This window comes from Aulostomus chinensis, chromosome 15 (genome assembly GCF_037954235.1).
Source record: "Aulostomus chinensis isolate RoL2024-O1b breed Wild chromosome 15, RoL_Achi_v1.0, whole genome shotgun sequence".
Classification (NCBI taxonomy): Eukaryota; Metazoa; Chordata; class Actinopteri; order Syngnathiformes; family Aulostomidae; genus Aulostomus; species Aulostomus chinensis.
The window spans coordinates 14,690,762-14,718,065 of NC_141334.1; the positions used below are offsets into that span (position 1 = coordinate 14,690,762).

At 39.5% G+C, this 27,304-nt stretch overlaps 1 protein-coding gene across 2 annotated transcripts in view; it reads right to left on the bottom strand.

The window, feature by feature from the left end:
* The window catches only part of gsx1 (GS homeobox 1), a 33,370-nt gene that overhangs the window by 2,155 nt on the left and 3,911 nt on the right, over nucleotides 1-27,304 (bottom strand). Inside the window, exons 4-5 of one of the 2 annotated variants that reach the window (XM_086226805.1) lie at nucleotides 26,254-26,331; nucleotides 13,754-13,876 (exon numbers count right to left, since the gene is read on the bottom strand). In XM_086226805.1, the coding sequence (XP_086082931.1) occupies nucleotides 13,754-13,876; nucleotides 26,254-26,318 (188 nt within the window). In that variant the 5' untranslated portion in view covers nucleotides 26,319-26,331. Of the gene's footprint in view, nucleotides 1-11,975; nucleotides 13,877-26,253; nucleotides 26,332-27,304 lie in introns of those variants that run through there. The other variant, XR_015119503.1, reaches the window with a different exon arrangement.

Genomic DNA, 27,304 nt, shown 5'->3' on the forward strand with positions numbered 1-27,304 from the left:
GTGTGACAGCGGCGGATAGACGCAACAAAGGCGACTCTGTCATGGAGGAGCCCCGAGCTCGGCGCGTGAAGCCCCCGCCTCGCCTCGCGCTCGCATTCAATTAGGTAATAGGAAAACATTTTCTTTCACTTTAAGACTCCCAACAAGACCTTCAAAGAGACGGCGCTGAGATGGGAGAGTAAACAGAATTCTTCAGGACGTGACTCTTGCGGGGTTTTTCCTTTTTATTTACGTAAAAGTGGTTTGGTCTATTTTACAAATCGCGAGAGCGACTGAAGTTAAGATGCGTCAAAACAAGACAAGCGGGCGTGAAAAGACAGTCAGATAAAACGCCAATGCATCGCCGCGGGTTTTATTTCTTCTTTAAAATCATTAATGACGGGAAAATTAGATTGATACTGGCTAATTTGGCGGTGTAATGTTATCTGTTTACTCCTCACAAATAGAGGCCACTGACGTCCCATAAAGAGCAGACCTGTAATTAGCACCAGGCGCCATTAAAGTAGCTACAAATTAGGAGCAGTTAAACCCTTTGACGGATAAAAACCTCCCTGTTCTCTTTTTGTGTCTCCCTTTTCGTTTCCTGCCAACATATTTGCTCACTAATTAAAACAACAACAACAATGACAACAAAAAGCTGTAAATACAATCACAGCAACAACCAGAAAATTAAAAACAAATGCTTCTATGAGATATTTTGCGCATAAAACTTCCTATGATGGGTGATTCTGCGTCGACCCTGACCTTAAACATTGCAGCTTTTAGAGAAGCGGGAATGCAGGCTGGCGGGCAGCTTGATGTATTGCTCCACATAGAGATGTTATCAAAGGCACTAATTTTCCAATCATGTACAGCAGTCACCCCGCGGATAGGAATAGAGGTTTCATGGGTCGTCACGCAGGGAGGCTCATCCCTAATTTGCAATCCCAACTGGAGACTGACAAATAGTTTTGACCTCCCTCTGGAGGCGCGGGCCAGAAGTGCAAAGAATCTCATTCTCCATAATCACTTGTTACTGAGATAAATAATCGAGGGAAATAGCCCACTCACATTATAACCACTCAGTTAGTTTGTGCTAGTTCCAACCAAGCTAGGAAAAAAAAAATAAAATACAGCCACTTATGCTAAGATTCATGCATCTTCACATCCATATTTCTCCCCCCCCCCCCCCCCCAACACTAATTCAGCCTCAGCAACTAGCATACAGCTGTGGATGGTGAAGCTTCTGGTGTTGGTGTCTGATAGGGAGGGAAAGCAATGCCCCTGAAGTAGTAAATTATTTATAAGATATTAAGTTGGAACAATTGCCATCACTCAAATTCATCCCTGATGATAACGCTGACCAGTGCCTGCTGTGCCGCTGCAGAAGCACATTTTCAGGGGCTTTTATGCAATTATACCCAAAGATCTCGTGCCTGATGACATAAAGAGAGCAGTCTGTTTATGGAGATGTAGTCAATATCTCCTTTTCTTTTGGTATGAATAATTCATTGTTTAAGACACTATGCCCCCTCACTTAATATGTACACACACTTAAACACCCACACATCTCTAATACAAATGATGGTTTTAGCTGACAGTGTAACAGGATTTAGGGTCCCAGTGGGGTTTGGCCCAGCCGCGGATGGGCGCTGTGACTGTCGACGTGACACAGAGGGCCGGCTGCCCCTCCTAATCTCCCCCTGAGGCAACATCACAGACTGCAGATCCTGCTGCACCTCTATGGAGGCACAAAGGCCTGATTATCATTCATATGCTCACCAGAAAACACCAGTCCAATAGATAACAGATGACACATAAGTACCGGCTGAATGGTGCAATATGTTTAGGCTGCAGGAGTCTATAGGGACTAATGAATCCTTAAGAGAGGCCGGCTGACAGAGAGACGCGGTCAGTTGAGGTGGAGGATATCAGGGCTCTACAGGTGAAGGGAACTGGAGGAAGCTGCATGACAAATGTGCTTTTATTTAGACTGAAAATTGACTGACGGCATCACTGCTGCAGCAAGAGGAGGCATGCAGGGCTGTGTTTTTAGGACGGGGAGAAGGAATAAGTGACCATTTCACAACTGTTAGGACAGCAGCAACTCCCCACAGTTCTGCGGATCTCATGACATTTATTTTATCTTAAAAGACATGTGGCATCAATAAATCTAAGTTGCTTTCAGATGTTCTGTTTTTTTTTTATAGTTTTTTTCAAAAATAATATTAGATTTTTTTTAATAAGTGAGGGGAAAAGCCTAGGATTTTGTTTGGATATTTGGTCCAAAGCTCCAATTATGATGTTTTTTCACATATGACAACAAGCAGATCAGTACCAAACACATTTGGGTGGTTTTAAATTTTTTAAATTCTCAGCATATTTTGTTGAGTAAATGATCAGTTTCAGTTACAGCTACATTATTAGTTTTGTTTCTTGATTTTTTTTTTGTAGCGTAGGCAGCTAATTATTGGAGTTGCTTTATTCTTTTGAAAATGTTTAGATGTCCTAGCATGATTTTTGGGACTGAGTTTAGTTCAATGCTGTTTTAAACAACAACAAAAAATATATATATATATACACACACACACACATACATATACACACATATACATATATACGTATATATACATATATATATATACACATATATATTTAAAAACACACATAGCTTGGTAAATTCTGAATGGCAGTAAAAAGACAGTACTGCCAGCAGCAATAAAGTTTACAGCTGCTGAAATCCGATGTCCAGATGAAGCCTCTGAATCAAATGCAAGCAACAGGAGCATTAGATCCCTCTGAGGATGATGTCACAGAAGCAAAATTGTGCTTTTTATCCGCTAATGTGTTCATTTTTTGTTGTATATTCTTCAGTTCGGCAGGAGCTTAGTGACGACTAAGTAGAAGGAAGGAAAATTTATATGAAAAGGGTTCATGATAGCAGTAACTTGCTTTTATTTCCCTGCAATTCCTCCACCAACACCAAACATATTAAATTAAATTACAGTTAACGGCAACTCACAAACACACGCCCAATCAATAGTCTGCTGAAAAACAAGAGGCCACGATGTGACAATGACAGCTGATGCATCATCCTGTGTCATGCTGACACTCACCAACGTTGACTTTCATTACGAGGGGGTGGTGGTGGCCTCCACACGGAGAGGAGCACAGAGACCTGCAGCAGCGGGGTCGTAGGTGGGATCGCATTTACGTTTCTGCTGCATCAGCATTTCACCAGTCTCAAACCCATACAGTTCACTACTTAATTTCTGGATACTTTAAATCAAAATAATCCATAAGGATGTCGTTTCAAGCAGCTGCAATTTGTTCACTGATATATGCAAATCAAAATATGTGAAATTAAAAGGAATACAAGTTGGAATGCGCATAGAAAGGGCAAGAAGTGAAGAGTTAGGAGGAGGAATGAGCTGTCCTGTCAATACAGTCCATTTCATTGTTTCTGAGTAGCATTTCACAATGTTTTCCTCAGGGTTCCCCCACTAACGGTTGATCAGGTTGCTGGTTAGATCTCTCTGATGTGCTGGAGTCCAGGTCTCGTTGCTCCAGGAGGCACTTCCTTTCAGCCATTTCTGTCCCAGAGACTGAAACAGTCTCAGTGGTGTCATCAGGCCCTTAACTACGGCCAACTGAAGGTATTTCATGAATATTTAGTAATGTCAGAAAACAAATGACACAACGTCCAGAATAAGATCAGTCCCAATAAATCCAGGAGTCACCAGTAGGAGAACATTTGTGTGTTTGGTCAGGAGCAGTTTTTGACAAGCTGGCGGATGATCTGATGATCAACAAGCAAGTTGAACTATGTTGAGACGCAGCTTCTCCATCAAACCCGTCTGAAGGACGACATTTGCTCTCCTTCACGCAACATCCCAGAATTTGACCAGTTCTAGCAAAGGTCAAGTGTAAGAAATGAGTCTGTAGGATGTTTTAGAACAAGCAGAGTAAGATTTACAATAAAGAAACAGCCCTGGATGGGCCCTATGACCCCTAGAACATCAGAAAACTGATGTTTAGATTTTAGAAGAAGGAGCAGACTAATATTTGCAATGTGGTGCAGATTTCACTTCCTGTAACCAGTAGGCGGCATTATGACTGTGACTTAAATCTTGGCTGGGACTCTCATCAGCTAAACTTGACGTGTGGAAAAGATCTAACCATGTGGAGTCCAGTTCCAGCAGTTCTGCGCTGCAGTTTACCACGGCACTACCATGAGATGAAAACCGCAACACCAGTTTGTGAAGACATTTTGGACCAAACTTGAGACGGATCTGTTTGACCCACAAAGAGGAGTACATAAAAATGCAACACTGTCATTTTTAGCTCATGTTCTTCTTGCTGAAGACTTGTCAGAGTTTGATGATGCTGGTTTTAATATGTGGTTGCTGTTGGAAAATATGCTGTAATATTCAGCCCCTTAGTCCCTGCCCACGATGTGAAGACAAAACAAAACTCGCACTGCCACTTCACCAACACCACCTGGCGTAAACAGAATACATGACTTTTAGACGGAGAGCAGCTCCTCCTCCTGGATCTCCAGTAATATACTTGCCGTACTTGACGTCATTCAAGACACACACACACACAAACACACACACACACACCCATAACAGATTCCCTAAGAAATGCTCAAATGGTGCCACATTACAGGCTCACGCATAGCCTGAACCGTTGACATGAGGTCAGACAGACTCATGCTTTCACAATCTTTAAACCAAATACTGAGCATCGACTACACAGCAGCAGAAACCGATCAGACCAGCCAACATTTGTTACCTTATTCCAGTTTTGGTGAGCCCCCTGTAGTCTCAGCCTTCTGTTCTCAGCTGATTAGCTATTTGCTATAACAGGAAGCTGAACAGACGCACCTGATAAAGAGGCCAGTCAGTGTATGAACAAGTGAGCTACTCCAACTTACTGCCAACATCACGTTCGTATGACTATTTTATTTTGAAAAGGTGACGCAGCGAAAAATGTACAAGGTTAAAAAAAAAAAAAAGACATTACATACATTTTGGCTCTACCTTACACTGAAATGAAGTTGCTATTTTTTAACTTGGAAATGATCATATCCAGATTTATGTTTTCAAACGCGCAGAGCTCAACAAAACCTGAGAACGACTGAAAAAAAAATTTATGAAAATGCTGGCATGATTCGTGTGAGGTCCGAAATAAATTGGTGAAATGCACAGTGCCACTGTCCACTACCTGTGCTCTCAGATGTGGTTTTGTGAAAAATATTTTTTGCGGTTTAACACCATAGAACAAATTTTTATTTTTTTTTTTATGGGAAAGGGCATCCATTTGAAGAGAGTACATACTTTTAGTCACCTGCCATCAATTCTATTTCACATTCACTAAGAAAAAAAAAAAAAAATCAAGTTGTCCTTCATGACCCAGTATACATACTGGGTCACTGGTAACTTTTCACGCTGCATGAAAAATGACAAAAATTCCCCATGTTTTCCCATATTTTTTTTTTTTTTTCTTTCTTCATGTCCGTTCTGGGGCTCTGTAGAAACTTCAACATTTCTAAGTCACTGGTCTGGTAATATTGGGATTCTTCTGCAAACATTTGTATCATCACGCTGCAGATACAAGTTCAAGAGAAGCACCCCCCCCCCTTTTTTTTTTTAAAGGTAAAAAAAGCAAACCATTTTAAAAACAAGTGAATTCTTGAGCAGGATGCTGTGGAGCCTGGTCTGTCTTTTTTTTTTTTGTGTGACAAGAATAAATGAGAAATAGATGCAAACCTGACAGTCTCGCCGTCCTAATGAGCCAATTTACATCTAAATGTGAAGACGTTATGGGAACTAAAATGCTCGTCTACGTTTTCCTGATGACGAATAGTATGAGCCAATATCTTTTACCATCTAACGTCCGCCATACTACCTTACGAACTATTGGTTTCTGAAAAAGTTTAGGGTCTAAATTTTTAACAGATATTGTTAGAAAAACCCCACAGTGCCATGAGAGGTGTAAATATCTTTGGATTATTTCAAATTCCCTTTTGATGTAAATCCATTGGTTCTGCTATAGATATGTCTCAAACTTTCCCTTTGACCCTATTCATAGAAAAGCCTTGAAACGCTCTTCAAAGGGGTTTGTTACCCAGTGAAGGTCAGTAGGCTATTACGTATGGCTGACTCACATTTTTCCAAATCAGCAGACTTTTGGCTTAGAAATAACAGGTCAAACCAATGAATTTAATGAACTCTCCCAGACACAATGAGCGCTTCTTGCCATTTGAACCCTAATAAAGGGATATGGGCAGGTCAGCAAGCCCTTTCAAGGGGTCTGTACACAAATGTGACAGAATGCAGTTGCTTCAGTGTCGGCGCTGACAAGTTGTTCAAAGTGCTGGGGATGGCAGTGATAGTGCCTTCATCCACACTGCCTCCTTTGTTGGCTGTTTTGTGTCCTCTTGCGCTTCCATGAACAGTCCCCCAAGTACAAAAGCGAAAGAATGCAAAGCGTCTTTTGCGATGTTCTGTTTGCCTTATTTCTCTCCGCTGAATGTCATGCTGTAGACCAACATGTAGGAGACTTCATTGTGGTGAAAACAAAGCAGAATTACGGCGCAGAACAACTTTTGATGCTGGCTCCCTACTCCTCCCTCCTTTTCACTTTACTTTTTCTGATCCTCCCCTCCATCCCTCCCCTCATTCACTTTTCCTTTTCCTTCATTGTCACTTTCTTCTCCGTTTTCATTTTTTGATGTTCGGCTATTTCCAGTGTACTTTCTTCAACCTCCAAAAATACAGAATAAAGTACAGAGGGTTTCTTTTTGCAAAAGCAGCGCTCCGATATGTGTCCTTGATACAGCTGCCGAGTTGTTTTGTGAGAACAAACATCTTAAAGCATATGGCATTTGTTTGTTCACTTAATTGAGTCAATTGGAGGCTCATGGGAAACCGCCAAGGGGGGTAAGAGTTAGGGAGGAGGGAGGTCAGAGAGCTAGAGGAGGAAGGAGGGGAGGGGAGATAAACGCTCCTAGAAACCACTCCTGTAACCATTACTTACTCATTTCCAGCTCCGCAGCTTAAGATGACCTCATGCTCAGAGCCAGAACCCAGACGAGCTTCAGGAACAACAGCTCCAAGTCTTAAAGGGAGCAGAAACTCAAAACCACTGTGACTCTTTAAAGTTTATGGTTTTCTCATTAATGACCTCCTGCGGTTTGTCCCATTTCCTCTCCATTCATGTCACATTAGCTTCCTTTCAGAAGTCACTATTGTTTTGGGAGGGTTTTCACTTTTTTAGGATAAAACCATTCAATGTTTGGCGTAGGTTTTGAATGTTTTAAATGCTGGCACTTAAAAAAAAAAAACCAAGAGAAGAAAACTTTTGCTACTTTTTTTTGTTTTTGTTGAGAAAGGCTTCATTTACAAATATTAAATTGTGTTTCCTTGGTGAGAGCAACACTTTCAATGCAATGAATGAGACATTTTGAGATATTTGCATGAGTAAGAACAGACCCCCTGTACGAATTTCATAAGCCAATATCCCCTTTTCTTCTCAAATTTCTATTGCCAGCATTGTGATTTGGAGTGAGCTTTTGTTTGATTTTTTTTTAAACCCCCACTTTGCAGTTGCATTTTACCCTCCCCTCCATCCTAATGACCTCTGTGATGGCTTTTTACTCCGTCTCACACTCTGCTTTTGACACAACTGGGAATATATGGCTGGCTCTCAACTTTCTCTCAAGAGTTATGACGTAAGCAGTGTGAAAAAGAGGTTTAGGCTAATTCAATGTCCATATATGACCACGTATGCGAGAGTCGGTGGGATGACGGGTCACTGCCCATCTCACAGGGTCCCCCAGTTTTCTGCAGATGCTCTCTATTGAGGAGGCGACACGCGGCGGGACGCTGCTGGGAGGTAGTTACTTTTTTCCCATTACCATAGAAACTAACACACTGGCTTTCAGCTGGTCTAGGCCAGGGGTCCGCTGACACCGACTTTCACACTACTCCACGTCCTGACAAAACCCAAAATGGATCTCAGGACTCTGAATAATACCCATTTGTACACAGTTCACTGACAAAATGAGTTGGCAGCCAAAAGCACTATGACAGTCCGTCTGCACACATGGTACCAAAAAAATAAATGAATAAATAATGGGACACTTTTATAATGAAGGAAAATGGCACACACGGCCATTGATGCGGAGTCAAACAGTCAAGTAACAAATTTAGCAGCTTACAAATGATGAGGATGGCAACAGCTTGTGTTGTTCTTGTCCACGCCGGAGTAAAGTCAGATTCTTGAGTTTAAAGTCTTCATTTGTGTGTCGTATATGGAGTGATCACATCGGTAGGGATGTCACGCTCCCGTCCCAGTTATCAGGACTGATCGAGGCTTCTTTAAGTGACTGGAATCATTTTCACATCAGTGTGGATGCAGTTTACATGTTCATCAACTTTATTATTGCAAACAACCCCATCAAGGAGCAATTTGGATTGCAGGCATTTTTTTCTGAAGCTAATCCATTGTCCTGCATAAACCCTGGACTGATTTAATGACTGTACTATACTCTAAGTGGACGCCAGGCAACTGTATTATCAGAGGAAAAACAAGATCGGATCGCCTGAATTACACCAAACTATTCCCCTTATTAAAAGAGCAGAAAATATACATAATTGCATTCAATTAAAATGAATTATAAAGCAATTTATGCAAACTGTGATGGTTGTTAGTATGTTACAGCAGGTTGATGGTCCAGCAGTGGCACCATAACTCCAATATTTTATCCGTCAATATTGGTTCCATTATTTCATGGAGACTGGGATTAGGGGAGGGGCAAAAAGAAAGATATAGGGCAGCTTTTATTAGAGACATGAGATAAAAACTGCCCTATATCTTTCTTTTTGCCCCGTTTTCATATAATGATGGCAAATATGTGATATACAACTTATTGAAGCTTGAGTTGAAATTTGTGTTTTTGCCCATTTAGGCTACCCTCTCTGGGTGGTCTGTCTGTTTGTAATCTGGTCCGACTCCATTAACGCTGCAAAGCAACAGTATGAATGTCACACAAATGTACACATTACATTGCATCATTAACATATGATGTATATATTATATGTGTAATAATTGTGCACTGTGAAAGGTACCAGGTCAGAGTTCACAATTGATCCTCTCACCCCTGGCAGGTGCAGCTAACAGGAGTGAGAGGAGGCGGCCCCTCATCTCTCCCACCTCTTCACGCTGCTCAGCGAGAGAAAGGGAGGAGTGTAAATGAGTGCACTCCAGAAAGCCATCACCTGCTCCCTCCACCCTAAAATCCCCACTAACTCGGCCAGACAGAGATATCCTGCAACCCCAGCTCAAATTTCTCCAACTCTGATTAATGAGACAGACAGACAAACAGACAGAAAGCGGGAGGGAGGGGGATCGAGGAAGGGAGGTAGAGAAGGGGAGTTTAAAATTTTAACTGTTAGCATCCATGCCATGATTTGTTGTTTTGTCTGTTTTTTTTTTTGTTTTGTTTTGAGTAAAAACGCATTCATCAGCAGCAAAATGTACATTTGTCATGCCTATAGAGGGAACTGAATTGGACTGGAAGGGTCTTTCAGTTTGTGCGCACAGAGAGCCCAAGGGTGAGGTTGTGTATTGATGGGTGCCCCTCCCAGCTTCTCCCAGATTCCTCCTCTATTGTGACTTTGAGTGAATGTATCCTCTTGCTAAGGGCACTGGAATGTGTCTTCTCAACTCATGTGATGGATGGGGCCTTGTTTTGCACTCCTCCGCCCCTCCCTCTGAATCCCTCTTTCTCTCCCTCAGCCTTTGACTCTTTCATCACATCCTTTTATTCGGCACCAATAAAAGTCAGTGATTCTTCATCAGCCGTTGTGCAGATCTGAGGGCCGCTGTTATTTTTCATCAGGAGTGTGTCACACATCACCATTCAGCCCCTCAGTCACACAAATTCAGACACTGGCACAGAAGCAGAAGCAGGTGGAGATACACCATCAATGAATTATTCAAATGAGACACCCGGCATGTCCTTTAAATTTAATTTAAATACTTGCTTAATCTTGTTTGGTGGCTGTTTATTACCCGCTTTTTTTTTTCTTTTGGGGGGGGGGGGGCATAATGCTGATATAATGTTAGACAGCTGGTGCCAAATAATAATAATATACAGAAAATTAATCAAAACAATAAAGCACTTATAAAAGTGTTTCACATGATGCTATACTGTATATTTAACCACATTTCAGTTGTAGTGTTCAACAAGATCGGACGATTCATTGGAGAAGTTATCTGAAGCTTTCAATTGGCATGGCAGCCATTTTCTTTTGATTATTTATTTTATCACTTGACTTTTTACACAAACTGTAACATCTCCCACATGCCTTGAATGATTTTGTTCACCGTGACATTTTAGCATTTCGCTGGTGAGCAGGAAGAGCTGAGCATGAGGATGCTACATTCAGCTGGTACCGCTTAGATTTCCAGGTGACCACGTCCAGTTAAAGGCTTGCTAGGGGCCTCAAAACTGTGTTGAATTATGATACAAAATCATCATATCTTATCACGGTTCTGCCAAGAATTGATGGATGTTTAATTATATATGTATTATATATGTATAATGTCCTGTCTGAATACCTTGGAGACATTTCTAGCCTCTATTTATTTCTGTACATTTGTAGTAATATAAACTGCTAATCCATCTCATGTCTTTTGATACCCAGCCCTCATTTTTAATACTTAGTACTTTGATTCTGGTGCCGGTTCCTGAACGATACCTTTTTTTTTTTTCCAATACTGTTTAAAATCCACTTGAAAAGAATGAAAATAGCATTATACTACAAATCTTTTTAAAGTTTTTAGCTACTTATTTGAACACCCTCAAAACTGTCCTAACCTAAACACATAACTTCTACTAGAATATGTTTTAACTTCATTTCTCTGTTTCACTTTTTTAGTTTTATGTTGCAGCATATTGACCTCAAAAGATTAAATCATAACACAACGATAAAGAGATTTACTCCTCAGGTACTGAAAGCTGCTATTGAAAGGTGAGACATCTTTAGATACTTTATAGTACTGAGGCATTTTATGTGTTGTTACCCAGCGTTGGTCATGAGTGTGACAGTTTGGGTTTACGTTCTCTTTTTTCCTTTTTAACTCCCCACCTTATTAGCATAAGTCACACAGTCCCAACTACAAAATGCATCATAATAATCAGGATAAAAATGCAACACATGAGTTAGTTCCACAGCTTTCCCTCACAATCATTTGAACATTTCCCATGAGTTTGTTGCCGTACTTCAACATTTTGCATGTGGTTTTATATATTATGACCTTGTGTAATACTTGTTTTATCATACATTTATTCATTGCATTAACTTTATAAAAAAATCATTGCATGCAAAATGTTTAGCATTCGTTTCATATCCTTTATTCCTATTATTTATCTTGTTTTCTGTCAGTGTATCTTCCCAAGAGAAACACACACACACACACACACACACACACTCAGACATCATTTCCCATCAGTGGCCTTGTGCAAAGCAAGAGTGTCTCTATTTAAAAAGTATTATTCAACATGGTGTTACATAAGAAGTTCCAAACAGGAGTCAGGCCTAGCGAATGAATCACCAGCTCAGTCATTAAGTCAAACAACGATCCTCCACCACTTACAGTACTTTATGAAATTTTACACAATCTAAAAAGAGTCATACGCAGACACAAGTATCACTTAGATGAGTATTAACACACTTTTACTCTCCGTGTTATGTACGGACACACAAAAATGTCAACAATATTTATGTCTGTATATTAGAGGTATAGGAACTTCAAATTATACATCACAGATACGATGATTTTCAGAGTTGTTCAAGAGGTCACTCTAACAACACAAAAAAAATGCGTCACGCAGTTTTTCCTATCGACAGTATTGTGATACTAGAAATACATTTGCACGATTTAAATGTTTGCACAAGAAGAGGAAATGTATTCTTCTAAGATTTCAATGAGTTTATCCTGGGGTTGGTTTATGAATCCTACACGTATCCACATATTTTCAGAGCAATGTAGAGCTGTGAATGAAATTCTCCTTTAAATTTTTTAGCCACAGTAACTGGTGAGGATGGTCAGGATTAATGGTTTTAGCTTTCAAGACTGCATGCTGCTTTGATTTAGTGAGAAGAAGACAGTGTTTTAATGTATTGTTTCTGCCAAAAATACCCTGAAATACTGTGATAGATTTAAATTTTGCTCAACCTCCTCTAATATACAAAATGGTTTTTAATCACTCTGCAGTGTGAACGCATTTTCTTCACAGCCTTTGGGAACATTGGTGTGTGTTTGTTGTTTTGCAACAGGGAAATTCTAAACTAATTACAATAAATAACATCTTTGTGAATTGTGTTAGGTTTTATTAACTGGTATCCGGGCATGAGGAAAGAATCTGATGTTAGCATCTTACATCACTGTGACATGATGGTGATTTGAATGTTTTGTCATCTGCAAGAATCAAAAGAATTCAACATCTCTAATCATAAGTTCATATGAAACTGCAGTCATCATCAGTACTCGGACTCTTCTGTAGCATCTGCTGAAACTGGAGCAGCTACAGGTGAAGTCTACCCTGATGTTATCCGCTTTGATACTGAATTGATCGCAGCTTTAAACTACATCAACATTGAAAACACACTCCAGGAGCAACCACAGGAACAAAATAACACACCAGGAAAGGAACGTTCAAGAGCAAATAAGAAAGAGCCATCAGGTGAATGCTTGTGCTCCTGCTGCCCCCCCCTGGGACAAACCACACCCACACAAGAGGATGATGATACAGCCTGACAAAAACAGGATTCTGGACGGAAATCAGGAAATACATTGAATTGGAAAAGTCACTGGTATGACTGCAGGTGAGCAGAGTTAGAAATGCAGGACTGACATTTCTATGACAGAAGACACGTGGCATCATGTTCACATTGCTTATCTGTCTTTTACAACTATCTTTTACCCTTCAAGTGTTAAGTACCCACCCAGATTGCTATTATTTGGGAAGGATTTTAATAACACAAAATATCTATTTTAAAGAATATTAAATTCACTTTGATCACAGCACTATGAGTTGTAAAACTGGCTATTTCATTTCCTCATAGGTGGGGAATATATTGTTTTAAGTAATTATAATTTCAAACAACTTTCTTCTGGAGTTTCTCACTGCGACATCAATAAAGCTTTATCAAAGTGTGATATTTTAAGTCCAAAGTTATGTAATAGCCATGAGTGCAACTTTTTACTGGAGTAGGATTTAACCTTCTTATTCACCTTTGTTGAGCCTGCATTATATTCCCATCCTTCTAATAAACAGCATTTCATTAATAAGTCATGTCATTTTTACAGGCGCCCTCTGCAGGCTGGTTCACCTCTGTGTCAAATATAAATGTGAAAGAATTTAATTTCAAAGTTCCTCACAATTTAGATCTATTACAGCCATTTATTAAAAGCTGTTTGAAATGCGTCCAGTAATGTGAAACTAAAAGAAGAACAAGATTGTTGCAAACATTAATATTCACAATCTTAGAATTTCTTCACACCAAAATAGTTCTCTTAGATCTGAAATCGTTTAATTTTCCTTGATAAAATCATGAAGGTCTCATTTTCTTTACAAACCAGCATAAATCCTGAAAAAACATTTGTGTTCCAGTTCATTGTCCCAGCAGGAGTTCAGGAGGTCTTTAATTCTGTTTGTTGAAAGGAAACAGAAATGTGACCTGCTCGACTTACTCACAGTTGTTTTGTGTTGGTTGTGTTGCTGCTCCACTTCACAACACAACACGGTGCTGCAGCCGGAGGGACGGTGGAGGAATGAGAGGAGAAATCACCTTCCAGCAGTCGCCTCTTCTGTCTCCGGCTGCAACGCAATTTGAACACTTCTGTCATTCATTTAAAACGTTTTCAGCGTTTTGTGGTGACCGGGCGTTAGGAATAATCATATAATGCGTTTCACCTTTTAAAATATTTGTTATAGAGATAAAATAGGACATAGATAAATGTTGGACCATTGTTTTCCACCGTATTTCCGCAGCACTGTATTGTTTATGCATTTTTAATGCACCTAGAATATTTTTAAAATTTACAAAGTTTAATGATTTTACACACCAACTGGAATGATTTCCATTATTTTACTCTCTTCAAAAATATCAATATATTTAGTTGATCTTTAATGAGACTTTTAATCAGTGTTATTTCAATAACAAATCCTATTTTTTTGTAAATATTTTTTCAGATTATAAGCATTCAGCTTTTTCAGAAAAAAAAATCCTCTTTGGTAATTACATTTTTTTTATAGCGTCATAATTGTCAGCTCAGTGTAAATTTATTCAAAAACATTTTATCTGCAATGATTATCTTCTATTTTCTCTATGAGCTTAAAAGTAAGAAGCTTGAAATCTATGTTGTACATACAGAGCTGAAATATTAGATGAAGAAAGAGTTAAATAAGCAGTAATTAGAGACGTTTTAATTCAATGAGCTGTAGAATTTTGAAAGTGAAAAATAAATAGAAAATAATTGGGATCTCTTGGGGGGATACCACTAATTAAGATCTATGATTTTCAACAAACTATTTCAGTCTAAGACGATATCCTGCCAGTTACTTACAGCTTTCTAACCATCTAGAAGTGCAGGAATACACATCTTACAGATCCTTTTTATGTGATGCATATGTGTATGTGTGATAAGACAAAACTGTGCATGTTTCTGATCAGTCCTGATATAACCTCTTGAAACATAGAAAAATGGCATAGGCATTAAAACATAAAAGGGAAAAAGGGCAGTAATGAATTTAGAGGAAAATGGACATTAATGGTATTAGCATTACTCATGTTCCATATAACAAATTATTGGAAATTTGACAAGCACACCAAATTATCTCCTCGTGCCTGACGGGAGTGTGGTGAAGTCCTCTCTACCTGCTGAGGAAAGACAATTTCTGCTCATTTTACTATTTTTAACAATAGAACCAACCCATTAAGACAAATTAATGTCATTATCAAGTCTCTATGAAAATGACAAATACCACCGTTTCGAGCAGCTTTAGAGGCTATTGACAATAATGAAATTCGCTGTACAGGTACTGAAAAGAAACACTCCAAGTAATTATTTTCTAGTAGCTTGTTTGTCTGCCATCCGTTCATTTGCTTTCAGCTCAATTATCTGACTCTGTGAGCATGTGGAGGCGCATAGTGCTCTGCGGCCCACAGAGCGAGGGCCCTAATTGGGCAATTACCGTTCTGTTTCGGGGCTTTTAGCTGCAGTGGAGAGTGGAGGGAGACCACGGTGTGTAAAACCATGAGGACCTTACATGCACAAAACCACACATATACACTGTTTAAACAAAAACAAAAACCGCACATCCTCTATATACAACACAGTCCTATATGGAGGCGCTTCACAGCAACAAACACTAAAAAACATTAAACATGACAACAGCGAGTCCTCTCAGTGATACACAGCTTGCAGGTGTAACAGGCGAATTGTGTGTGTTGAAAACATGTGATTATACCTGGGAATTTACCTCATGTACATATGCAATCCTCCTGGTTTCAGCAATATGTCATCTGAGTAGCAGCTATAAATACTAGAGAGTACTTACTGTGTAACACTGATGATTTTATTGGGGGGGGGGGAGGCTGAGGTGTGCAGAAACTACAGGTCAACAGTAGGAACCTCTTAAAAGTGTTGCATATCGGGAACTGGAAGTTTCATTTCAAGCAGCGATGCACTGATCCACATTTTTTGTCCATTCGGATAAACAGTTGCTAATACTGACACCAAGTGAATATGCAATATTACCACCAATTTAGCCTATAGCCCATACGTGCCAACACTGACATTATCTGCATAAAATGAAGTTTATATGATATTAACATTTTGTTCAAAATACAAAACATACAAACATTTGGAGGTTCCTTTGGAGGAAAAAAATTATATTTGGAAAAGCCCATGTATCAAAATGTTTATCATCAAGTGTTCACGATAAATCACAACAATGAGCACAAATCAACAGACTCATCTTGATTTAGTGTGCTGTATTAACATCAGTGATCGGCTACAGATATATTTTAAAAATGACAAACCTGATACCGATCATACTGATATTGTGCATGCCTCACCAATACTGATTCAAATTCCTTTTTCTTATACAAGTTATAATTATTCTTTTTGTTGGCATGATCTTTAAAACTATATCATGAGGCTGCAGTAAACCACAAAACACTTATTAAAGAGGGCAAATGCATTCCTGAGCAATGCATTCATCTGAACTGTGTACGATGTGAATAACGCCACTATCAGCACCCAGATCCTGATACTTCTAATCTGATATCCTCATCCCTAATTAAAGTTTTAAACATTTCACAGCAGCAATATGTCATTTGCAGAATTTCTCAGCTTTGAAACGAACTTAAATGAATAAATAAATAAGAGAGAGCACCAAAACAACTGCAACTAACTCAACAAAGAGCAGAAGTCACTGAAATGGTCAACATCACCAGACCTCAGTCCAGGTCTACAGGAGATATTTGTGCGAGGCTGGATTAAGAATATGATGTCGTCCTCCTGCACAGCCAGATTATAAATCAGACAAAGCAGCTGTACGTGTTTTTATTTAATGCAGGGAAGTAATAATCAACCCTATGAGAGGCTTCGAGGTGGCACCCATCATTTAGGTCTGGTTTTGTTATGTTTTTCTGAGTGCAGGTTTGCGTGTGTCTGTAACGTTGCATGCATTCACTTATGAATACCGCATCTATTAATAATAAAACAAAATTTTAACTGAAGTAATCATCTGTATCTATGTATTGTCACTACTTGCTCTATTCCAAAATGGCACAACTCAGACATTCACAGCATGTAAACTGAGTTTATCGTCAAGCTGTAGAGGTGCAGAGGTTTCAGGTGTTCATTTGTCTCAGTTCAAAATTTAGTCAACTAGAGATGGTGATCTGCATTGCTGCTGCTGCCCTCGTGCATCACTGCGTCAGTGTCTGAATAATGATTCATACAAACCCATCAGATCCTCGTGATGTATCCACAGTGACGGAAAGTAACTTACTGAAGCACTGAGTTGTATGGAAGTACTTCACACTTTTGCTTGACTGCTTTTTACACATAATACAGAAATTACTTGGTGAAACTGAAAAAAAAAAACATACGGTATGGTGCATTTTAATTGTGAGGAATACACCTTTTTTTCATTTTTTTTTTCCTTAAAAAGCTGCGTCTTGTTCGGGCAGGATTCAACGTTTTACAATTTCTGCATGCTGCAAGCAGTGTCACACGGTAAGGCTGAAGAAATACTTTTATGTGGTAGAAATTTGTGTTTTATGGTATAAACATGAAAATAAGTTGCCTCGCCTTGACAACACCATTTAGTGAAAACTCCCAGTCATCACAGCAACCCACTACCGAGTTCTTAAGTTGTTTCTGAACAAATTTGAAATAGATCTGGTCATTCTACCGGGAGGAGTGCATCAAAAGGTACAAAAAAAATAAACCCACGTAATTTCCTGTTGCCATCAGTTGATGATGACAAATCTGCCCCAAAATTTGTAGATCCTTCCCAGGCCCACACTACACCCCTTCGCCACATTTGGTGAAAATTAGAAATCATCATCTGTCAAAGGAGTCCTTAATTACTTTGATGCTTTAAGCATAAGTTGATACTTAACTTTGTAATGGAGTATTTTCTCATTATTGCATTCCTTTTATTTCTCCCACTACTATTGATGCAGCCCCCCCACACACACACACACACACACACAGACACCGCCTGCATGTGTAATAATGTGCAAAAACAGGAGCAAATTCTAGACTTTCAACCTGTGAAATAGAAGTTGGCCCCCCGGCCCCCCTCTTCCCATCCCACCCTCCTCCTCACTAATTTTCATATTATCCCTGTGCTGTGTGCTCTCTCTCTCTCTCTCTCCCCCTCACTTTTCACATTCTGTCACGCGCTCCCTGGATCATGTAGCTTGTGTTAATTAAACCCTCTTTCAGATCATTTTCTTGCTCAAGTGGCCTCAGTGCAGCACCCATTAGGCAGAAAGCTCTGTTATCTGAATTTCCAAATGTAGCTCAACATTTATTAAAGTGAAATTCATCCAGTAATTGCCCGCCTCGGTATGCCCCATGTCTCCCTCTTACCTCCGGGGCCACCTGCTCAGAGACACCTCCAACTATTTACCGGCATGACGCAGGGTAATTAGACCTCTCTGACCCCGTCCAATAAGAGCCCGGTAATTGCGTTAATAAAAAAATTAACAGCAGCAGCATGAGGATCATTATGTAAAAATACCCGGTAATGAAGCATTAGCCTTGATTTTATTTGGATTAAAAACAGCTATAGGTATTTAAAGGTTACAGTGTCTGCTAAAACAATATCAGAGGAAAAAGACGTGTTTTCTCTTGTCATTAAGAAGCAGCTGAGGTGAGATTGTAGGACAAATATTGAACATAACTGCAACATATCCTTTCATATTATTTTATATAATTCTTTTCGGTCATGTCAGGGGTCGGCTATATCTAACAAGTCTGGAGGCTCAGGATCTTGCTCAAGGACACTTCCGCAGCCTGGATTCGTCAACCATCGCCATATTTTCCTGCACTCATCCCTTTCACTTCCTGCCGTTACTGTAACACGTGGGGAATACAACATCTAGACCAGTAACCAGATGAGCATGCACAGACTTGTGGAGTCTAACTTCACCGCTCCAGCCCAAATGGAGGCAGGAGAACAAGAGAAAATATGGATGCGTCGTGAAACCAGAGGGAACGCTAAAGGCACAGAATGGGAGGATGGAGGTAGATTTGCTTGTTCCAGAGAGATCTAAAACCCTTGATATGTTCACATGGGAGAAGTTTTTAAATGATCCCATGCCATTGATTTTTAATCCATTTAGACCTTAAAACATGTTCAACAATATAAGAGAACCTATAGATAATAGAAACTTCAGCATCCACTATAACAATAAGTTTTTTTTACCTTTGTAGCACTTAAAAACAAGTAGTTAAAAACCTACATAAACCTTAGACCTTTCTCTGACTTACTCTTTGTCCTACTGCTGATCTTTTTTTCTTTTTTTTTTTTTAAATCAACAAGAAACCTGGAAGTTGCATCGTGCATAAATGGGCTGAATGGAATACTATAAATGTTATAGGAGTGGATGTTTTAGACAAGTGTAGGGTGAACCGTTGCTCTGCCCAGCATCAACTGCAGCAGCACCACATGCACAGTCATGCTGCTGTAATGTTCAGCATCATCCAGTTTCCATTTCTTAAACTAAGGAATTTGCTGATTTCCATTACCGTTTCCCTTCAAGGGCAAAAAATATTAACGCCTGTTTGCTGCTTTAATTGTGGTGAAAGCAGAATTACATAGTATTTCAATGCGCTGTGCTTACACTGAAGTTAAGGTACCTACACTGTTACGCAGTACCTTTCAAATAATTCTCTGTCAAATAATGTCAGTCTTTGATTCAGTCAGACTTTGTTTCTGGGTTTTATTTCTAAAATGTAACTTGGAGAAGCTGAGAAAAGACTAATAAAAGATTTCTCAGGTCTTTAAGGAGAACTAAATAGTGTCAAAAATCATTGTCAATGTATTTTATGTTACCTTACAACAATTTATCCATTAAAGCAGAGACATTAATTTCCTCTCCAGTGAAATTGTCAAAAACTTTCCTAAATGGGAGTGTGAATGAGTTCTTTATACAGAGAGAGCTGCACTTTAGAGAAGAATTGTGTTAATCGTCTATATAGTGACACCCTATGGCCAAAGAGTGAAACTGTAGTTACTTCAATGTTAACACAGTCATGGCAGGGCCTACTCACTTTCAACTCCAGCTGCAGGATTATATTTTCATCTAAAAGTCATTCATGTCACTTGCCTTGCTCTTGATGTGTTATACTGATTATTATAATGGTGTCATTGGCTCAAAGGTGTCTCTGAAAAAAATGTATGACAAAAAGCAGTTATGATTACTATTATTAATACACTTTTATACTATTATTACTTATTAATATCATTATGCATCAGTGGGCTATAAAATCTAAACTACATGTCAAATTGGTTATTATAACAATCTTGAAATTACAACATAGTATTTCCAGACAATTGTAAAACAAATTCCAATTTATTGAGCTTCTACTCATTTACCCTTTTTTTTTTTTTTAAAGCAGAAGTCTATGCACCTGGTCACTACATTAAGCCCACTTTTTAAACAGTACTAAGCTAGTTGTCCACCTGGTTAAATCCTGTTGTCTGCATGACTATCCGAGTTCTCCGAATTTCAGCTGGGACATGACTGACCTCTCTCACTCGTATTCTCAAAACACTTGCTGAAGAAGAATACCTGTCTTTAAATGCCTACAGCTGTTTTCTAATCCTGATCAAATCAAGACGAATGCTCCATTAGCATATGAAGCTATTTGAACATAAAGATCCTCATGCTTAATTTAACATCAGTCCTGCAGAAGCTCCTGCTGCCTCCCCCATTAGACCGAATGTCCTCCTGCTACATCATCATCATCACTCCACGCGGGGCAGCTTCTTAAATATAGTTAAGGGCTTTGTGAATGACATTTTTCTTTGTACATTTATATGCACTTATTGTTATTGTTAAGTCAAGCACATGAATTCCCTGAATAGGAAAGTAGCCAATGATGACTTAAGTAATTAATGTGAAATTACTGCAATAGCCACCATTCAATGAATGTTACATTTATGTGTCTTCAGTGTCACTGATAAATTACCTTTGAATGCAGCAACTGTTTAAAATAGCTTTAATGCCCAAATGTTGAATATGAAGAGATGCATTTTAATAAAATCTAACAGATGTCATCTTGGCATGTCATCTTCTCACTTTTTGTTATAGAATTGCCACCTAACTGAGAAACGTCTGCGTATCTTGAGGGAGTCAACCGCTTCCACAAATGTAAGCCATTGAGTCGTCAGTTTAAGGGAGAGAATATTAATGGTGAGAATGAAAATTAGTTTTGTGTCTTGTTAACGTACAGTTTCTCTTTAATGCTTGTATTTGCCAAGCCACAACACTGCTCAGCTCCTTCTTTGGTTGAAGGGTTGAATAGAGAGCCGGGCGGTGGCCTCACTCATTACCAACAGCCTCCGTTAGTATTGACAGCATCACGGAGCGCTGACCTTCACACCTCACACCCCATTCATGGCTCAAAAAGCCCCAAAAAGGAACCGTTTCCACTGAAAAGATACAGAAGGTTTTGTGGCTTAACTCAACTTTTGTTGGTTTGTTGCTGCAAAAGGAAGCAGAATCCAAACGCTAATTAGGAAATGAGGAACATCGCCTTTCCCTTCCTGAATGCTCTTTCGGGCATCTTTTTTTGTCTGATCAGTCAACCATGGAATCATCCACCTGCTACCTCTAAATGATGGACATTTTTGTTCAAATTTCCTAAAAGAATTTAAATAGGTTTGCAAACACGTGCACTTTGGGCCTGACGAGATGTGACGCGCTGCCAAGCTGCAGGGGAGCTGAACCACTGCGTTTACTGCTCTACACAAACTAAGAATACGAAGAAATACTTCAGCGGGCTCCTCATTATTAAAGTCACATTACTGTCCACATAAAAGCTAAGAATATAAACAAAGCTTGAGTACTTGGAAATGATACCACACATGTCAACAGGCTTAAAAAACAGCCAGTCGTAATTGGAAATATACTCCATAAAGCAAGTGATTGTGTGTCGGCTGAACGATTTGGTTGCGGTGAGATTGAGGGAATATCTGATGCTGAGTTTTCAACCATCCCATCCAGTAACAGAGCTTTCAGGCTGAAACACTTGTTTAAATCATGACACTCCACTCACCGACGCTTTGCTTAAAGCCACAGGAGAAAGCAAAGATTAGTCTCTTTGTGGCGAGCGGCATTAAACATTTATCTTTTACTGATCAACTGACTGTGAAATCTTTGGAATGACTGACTCTAAAGACCAATGAGAGGAGATTTCAGTTCAGCAGTCTCACGGAAAAATTTCTGAATTTCTATAAATGTGACAAAAATCACTCGGCAGTGTGTTACGGTCAACTTTAAATCTGTAAATAAGGTACAGTTTTTTTTAAGTTTTACTATTTTGAGACATCTACGTGAAGCTAACAATAGCCTCTTCATTCAAGCCTGTGAAGCTTTTGCTTTGAAGGCAAGGCTAAGAGACCCCCAGCCTCAGTAAAAGCCTACAAAGGCCTATTTCTGAAAAGACAAGGAGTTCTACGAAATAATAGAAAAGCAAATGTTGAGAAATGAGTGCTTAGAAGACTAGAAAATTTGATACAATGTGTGAGGAAAGTATTAACTACGATTCCCAGGAGAGAACAAGTAAACAAAGGCCAGCAGAGAGGGCTATTGAGTGAGGTCAAATTGTGTCAACCTGAGTTACATTCAGATGAGTGCACGGAAGTTGACCTGTGTTCCAAGTGTAAGCCTGCACCGCCCTGTTTAAAAAGCCCGCTTTCATTGCAGCTCCTTGATGTCATATCTCCAGTGGGCCATGTGCCGATAGTTGACAGCCTCCTGGTTTGACGTCACTATTTTTTCAAAGCCGCCCATCGGTGAAAGAAATTGTCTGCATCTGCTAAATGGCACATAAGTGAGCGGGCTACAAATTAGACCATTCATAAGTTCAGAACAATGACAAGAATTTCGGTAGTCAGTGCGTGGCTGGTCCGTTTCCATCAAGGGGCACAAACATGCATGACTATCACCTGTTGGTAGGGTTTGGAATCGTTTGTCTCTGCCAAGGAGATTGTGTTTTCAGAGCCATTTGATTTTATCAGGATATCTTGGGTCAAGGAAGAATCCATTGGTTGAGAGCAGATATGAAAAAAAGGGTCCAGTCCAGGATTTTTAACAAATCACTTCTTAAACACGGCAAAATAGCAGACTTTCATCGGTTTCTTTAGCACCAACCCTTTACACTTAATATCAACATGACAAAAATGATCGAACTTGATGATAGAACTTTGAACTCATCCAGATCTGGATCTGATGACGACCAGCCACCTTGGCAGAGAAGTGAAATCTCTATCCTGTTCTTAGTTCTTTCATATTTCCATGTAAATGATACAGTATATTTTTATTATTGTTAGTTAATTGTCAGTCTAGGTTTGCATATACACACATAGATAGAAAGATAGATAGATGATTGATAGATAGATAGATGATAGATAGATAGTTTCATTTGGGGAGGATTTAAAAACTTTATAAAATAAATACATATATATTCTGCTTTTTTTTTTTAGTTGTCATAAATTCACCACAATTAAAAATTACAAAGAAAAGAAACATACCCACTGACTGACTTAATTTTCAAGGAGCCCAAAAGTCCTTGTACAGTATTTCCATCTAGTAATGATGCCATTTCACAAGTTGCATATCCACCTAGTGGTAAGTAAGTAGTACAACATAATTGACAGCAGGCTGGGATTGACATAGCACCGTCACCCCAAAAGTTATAACCTCCTTTCACCACCAGCTTTGAGCTTGTCATGTAAAAAAACTTAACTTTCAGCTCAAAAAGGACAATTTCAAATGATACGGACAAAATAAATAAAGAATCAGGATCACATCACTGGTATCGTGTAACACTGATCTGCTCAACTACCACAGGATCCAATGTCTCCATCGAGGCACACAAATAATTCATCTCACGTCAAACTAAGACGGACTACACGAGCTAATGAAGCACAAACTTATAAAGAGGACTCCTGCTCTCTACTCATTTTGTGAAATCAGAAAAGATGCTTGCGCTGCCAAGCCACAAAGATGCAGCAGTGATTTCGGTCCTGAGAAGAACAACAACCCATGAGCTTGATGCTAGTTAATAGCTTTACTGGCACCACTTAAGGAGCGGAAAAGTGTTTGTCCTCTGATCATCACCGGGAGTTCATTCATCGTTTCATTTAATGATGATTCTCAGAGAAGAATTTGAGGCATTTTGTTCATCAGGCTCGATCTACAGAATGGACTCCTACTTAACATTCCTTTGACATTTTGATCAGCAACAGGAACGTTGATGCAGCTAAAGCTGAGGTGGCCAACTGGCACCGAATCACGTTGTGTGCTCATTTTCACCTCCTCACATCTCTATTAGGATTCAAGTCATTGAACTCTCAGAGGCCTCACGTGCCTCCTGAGATCTGCAGTGATGGTGGTAGCCATTTATTTCTTTTTGGGCCGCACTTTACAGCCTCTTCTTTTTTGCAGAGATATTGTCCTCTCTTCTTAACCACCCAACACACACGATGAGATTTCTCGGCGCACACTGTCACACAGGCTTTTAGACACTCATTAGCTCCTGCTAATACAATAAGTGTCACCTTCCATTACATGGTACTGGGTTAGATATCAGGATTGGAAACTCACCAAATCTCCACGCAAGGGGTGCTACCCCCTCATGCACTGTATTGTCTTTCAGCCACAATGTTGAATTGTTTTCTCTGTGCACTTATAAATTGCATAATATATAAATATACACATGGAACATAGAAAAATACTCATATTGAAGTTTCTTCCTCATATGCAACCAAATCATCTGGGCCATCTTGTGACACACATTCCTTCATTGTGTGGATCTTCATGTTAACTTTGGGTTTTGTTTCAGAGCAGGCAGCTGTTTAAGGAGCAACAACCCGTCCTATTCAAGCCCATTGTCTCGCGTATGAACAGCACATGCAGAGTTGTAAAAAATCTTAATTAAGACTCCTAATTCTCCATGCTGTCGCCTGACTAATGCTGTGCACTCACGTGAAATGCTGCTGAACACAGCATGAGAGGAGATCTTGTTTAGGTTTATCCTGGCTTTCACATGGCAGGGTGCGAGGAAAATTTGTCTGAAACCCTCAAAAACTTAACAGGCTTAAGATTAGTTAGTTAATATTTTATTGTCTGTTCAGACAGACAGTTGGCTCACTCGGCGGTAACTTTTTTTTTAGTATAGAGAGAAAAAGACAATTTAGACTATGCACATGAGCTTCCACAGATTTTATTTCTATTCATATTTCTTGTTATATAACTTGATATGGTGTTTCTCTGCGATATGCTAATTAGTATATTATATAAATATATAGCGGTCTTATGTGAAATGTTTATATACTTCTAACTTATAGATACACATTTGTTTCTACTCAACTATTAATCCAATTCTTTTTTAGATTCTATTCTAACATGACCTTCAGTTTTTAATGTTCTTTATTGTAAAGAACTTTCATCTGTCATTTTTATATGAAAGGTGCTAATACAGTTTATCATTATTATTATTATTTGTATATTTTTGATTGACATGCTCATTTTGCCATTATAGGATCCTGTGTTGGTATAATTCTATAATATTCCATGTGAGCAGAGGTGACAGGTGGAGGGGAAGGGCAAAAAGGAAAAAGCTTCATGATAATGTTTTAGGCATTTTTTTTTAATCCAAATTCAAAAAAACATTTTAATTGAATTCATTTGGATTCTGCGGTCTTTTCATAAGAATATAGTTTCAATTCAAGAAAATCTGTAAGCTGATTCACGTCAAGTCCCCAGCTTGAGGAGAAGCATTAACAGGAGTTTGTTAACTGATTCATTTGTCGTTTTTCCCAAACTTCCAGGGCAAGGGGTATGTGGCTCTCCACGTGCAGCAGATGCCCCAAAGACGACTTGCGACAGATGAGTTGAAAATGAGCGTGACATGTGTTAAACAGGCAAAGCCCCACAACGCTGACGTTTGACAAGATGATGGGTGTAGGCTGTCATTATTGTCCCCACTTAAGCAAGCAGTAAATATTCAGTGCTGACATATGTGAAAGAAAATGCCAAATGAGCCTAAAGAGATGATGGAGGCGTTTGAATAGATAGTGAGCAGAAGACCAGTAAAATAAGATGTAGCTTTTAAAAAGGTGTGAAATGATTTGTGGAACCATTTTAAAAAGGTTTTAAAAGCAGGTATCAATCTACAGTTAAAAGCTGAAATTCTTTGTCTACATTTTTTTTTTTAAATGCAATTAGACGTGTCAACATGTACGTATGTGTTCACTAGGGACCTTCGACCTCAGACCTTCCTTCCTGACAAATGTGCCAATGATAGTGAGTTCGGCATGAGGAGGAACATGGCAAGGACTCTCCTCCCTCCCCTCCCCACCCTCCAGAACCATTTGGACCACAGGGAATGGGTTAATCACATTAGAGGCCCAGAAGAGAGATGGGAAGTAGACAGTACCGTGACAGCCGGGGTAGCACTGGCACGACTAATCCCGTTAGGCCAAGGAAAAAGGGGGACGCCATCGCGCCTACGAGGCTGAGAAAGAAAAAAACATTTTCCCAGGAATGAGTTCACCTGTATGGTAACACAGAGAAGTTGGCCTGTTGATGCCTATTAGAAGAAACAATCACACTTGGCACGTACAAATGTTTTTTTCATGCTGGGCACCAAGTTATTGTCAGCAGCAGACAGTGGCATTGCTTGAGATCCTCTTTCATGCCACGGTGAAGCAGCTCCTTTCAACCCAGCGCTATCTGTCTCTCAAACAGTGAGAAGCTGGGGAGGGGTGCTGTAAGGATAGGGCTTACTTCATCTGCCATTGTAAGTGCACCCGAGTTCAACCTTAATGTAAACCTTAGCAGGCAAGATATGAATAGGATGCTCTCTATAAAAATATATCCTGCTGGGTAATCCGGCAGATGGCCACAGCAGCGGACACTACCAGCGCGGCTGGCCACTGCAGGGGTAACGGGGAATGTCCGATCAGCAGCAGCCACTACTCAGCCTGGGAGATGTGGAATCAGGATTCTTAACTCCCCTTAGCAACGCTGGGAAACAGAGCCGTCAGTTTAGATCCATCAAGTTTCTACTTAATCTCACCCACCATTTTTTTCTCCCCATTTGCTCTTTTTTTTGTATCTTCCCTTTTGTTGTAGGGATTAAGCCAAGTAGTAAAACAGTGATTTAATGATCTTTCCATGGCTATGTGCACCACTTAAACCATGAGACAAACAAGCTGAGGCATTCTAAGAGTCACCCCCTCTAAAGGCGGCTGCTCAGAACTGTGACGCTTTTGATGCAGCTTTAAGCTCTGGGTGATTATTTTTCCCACTGACGTGTGACGCGCAGTGGTCTGCTATGGGAAAACTTAAGGTTTTGTGTTTTGTTAAGGCCCATTCCGAACAAGACAAGAGGCAAACTGCTGAATAATTACTTTATGATACCTTTATAATGATAAGACATAGGTTTTTAGATGATTTTCTAATATACAAGTGTGAACCATCAAGAA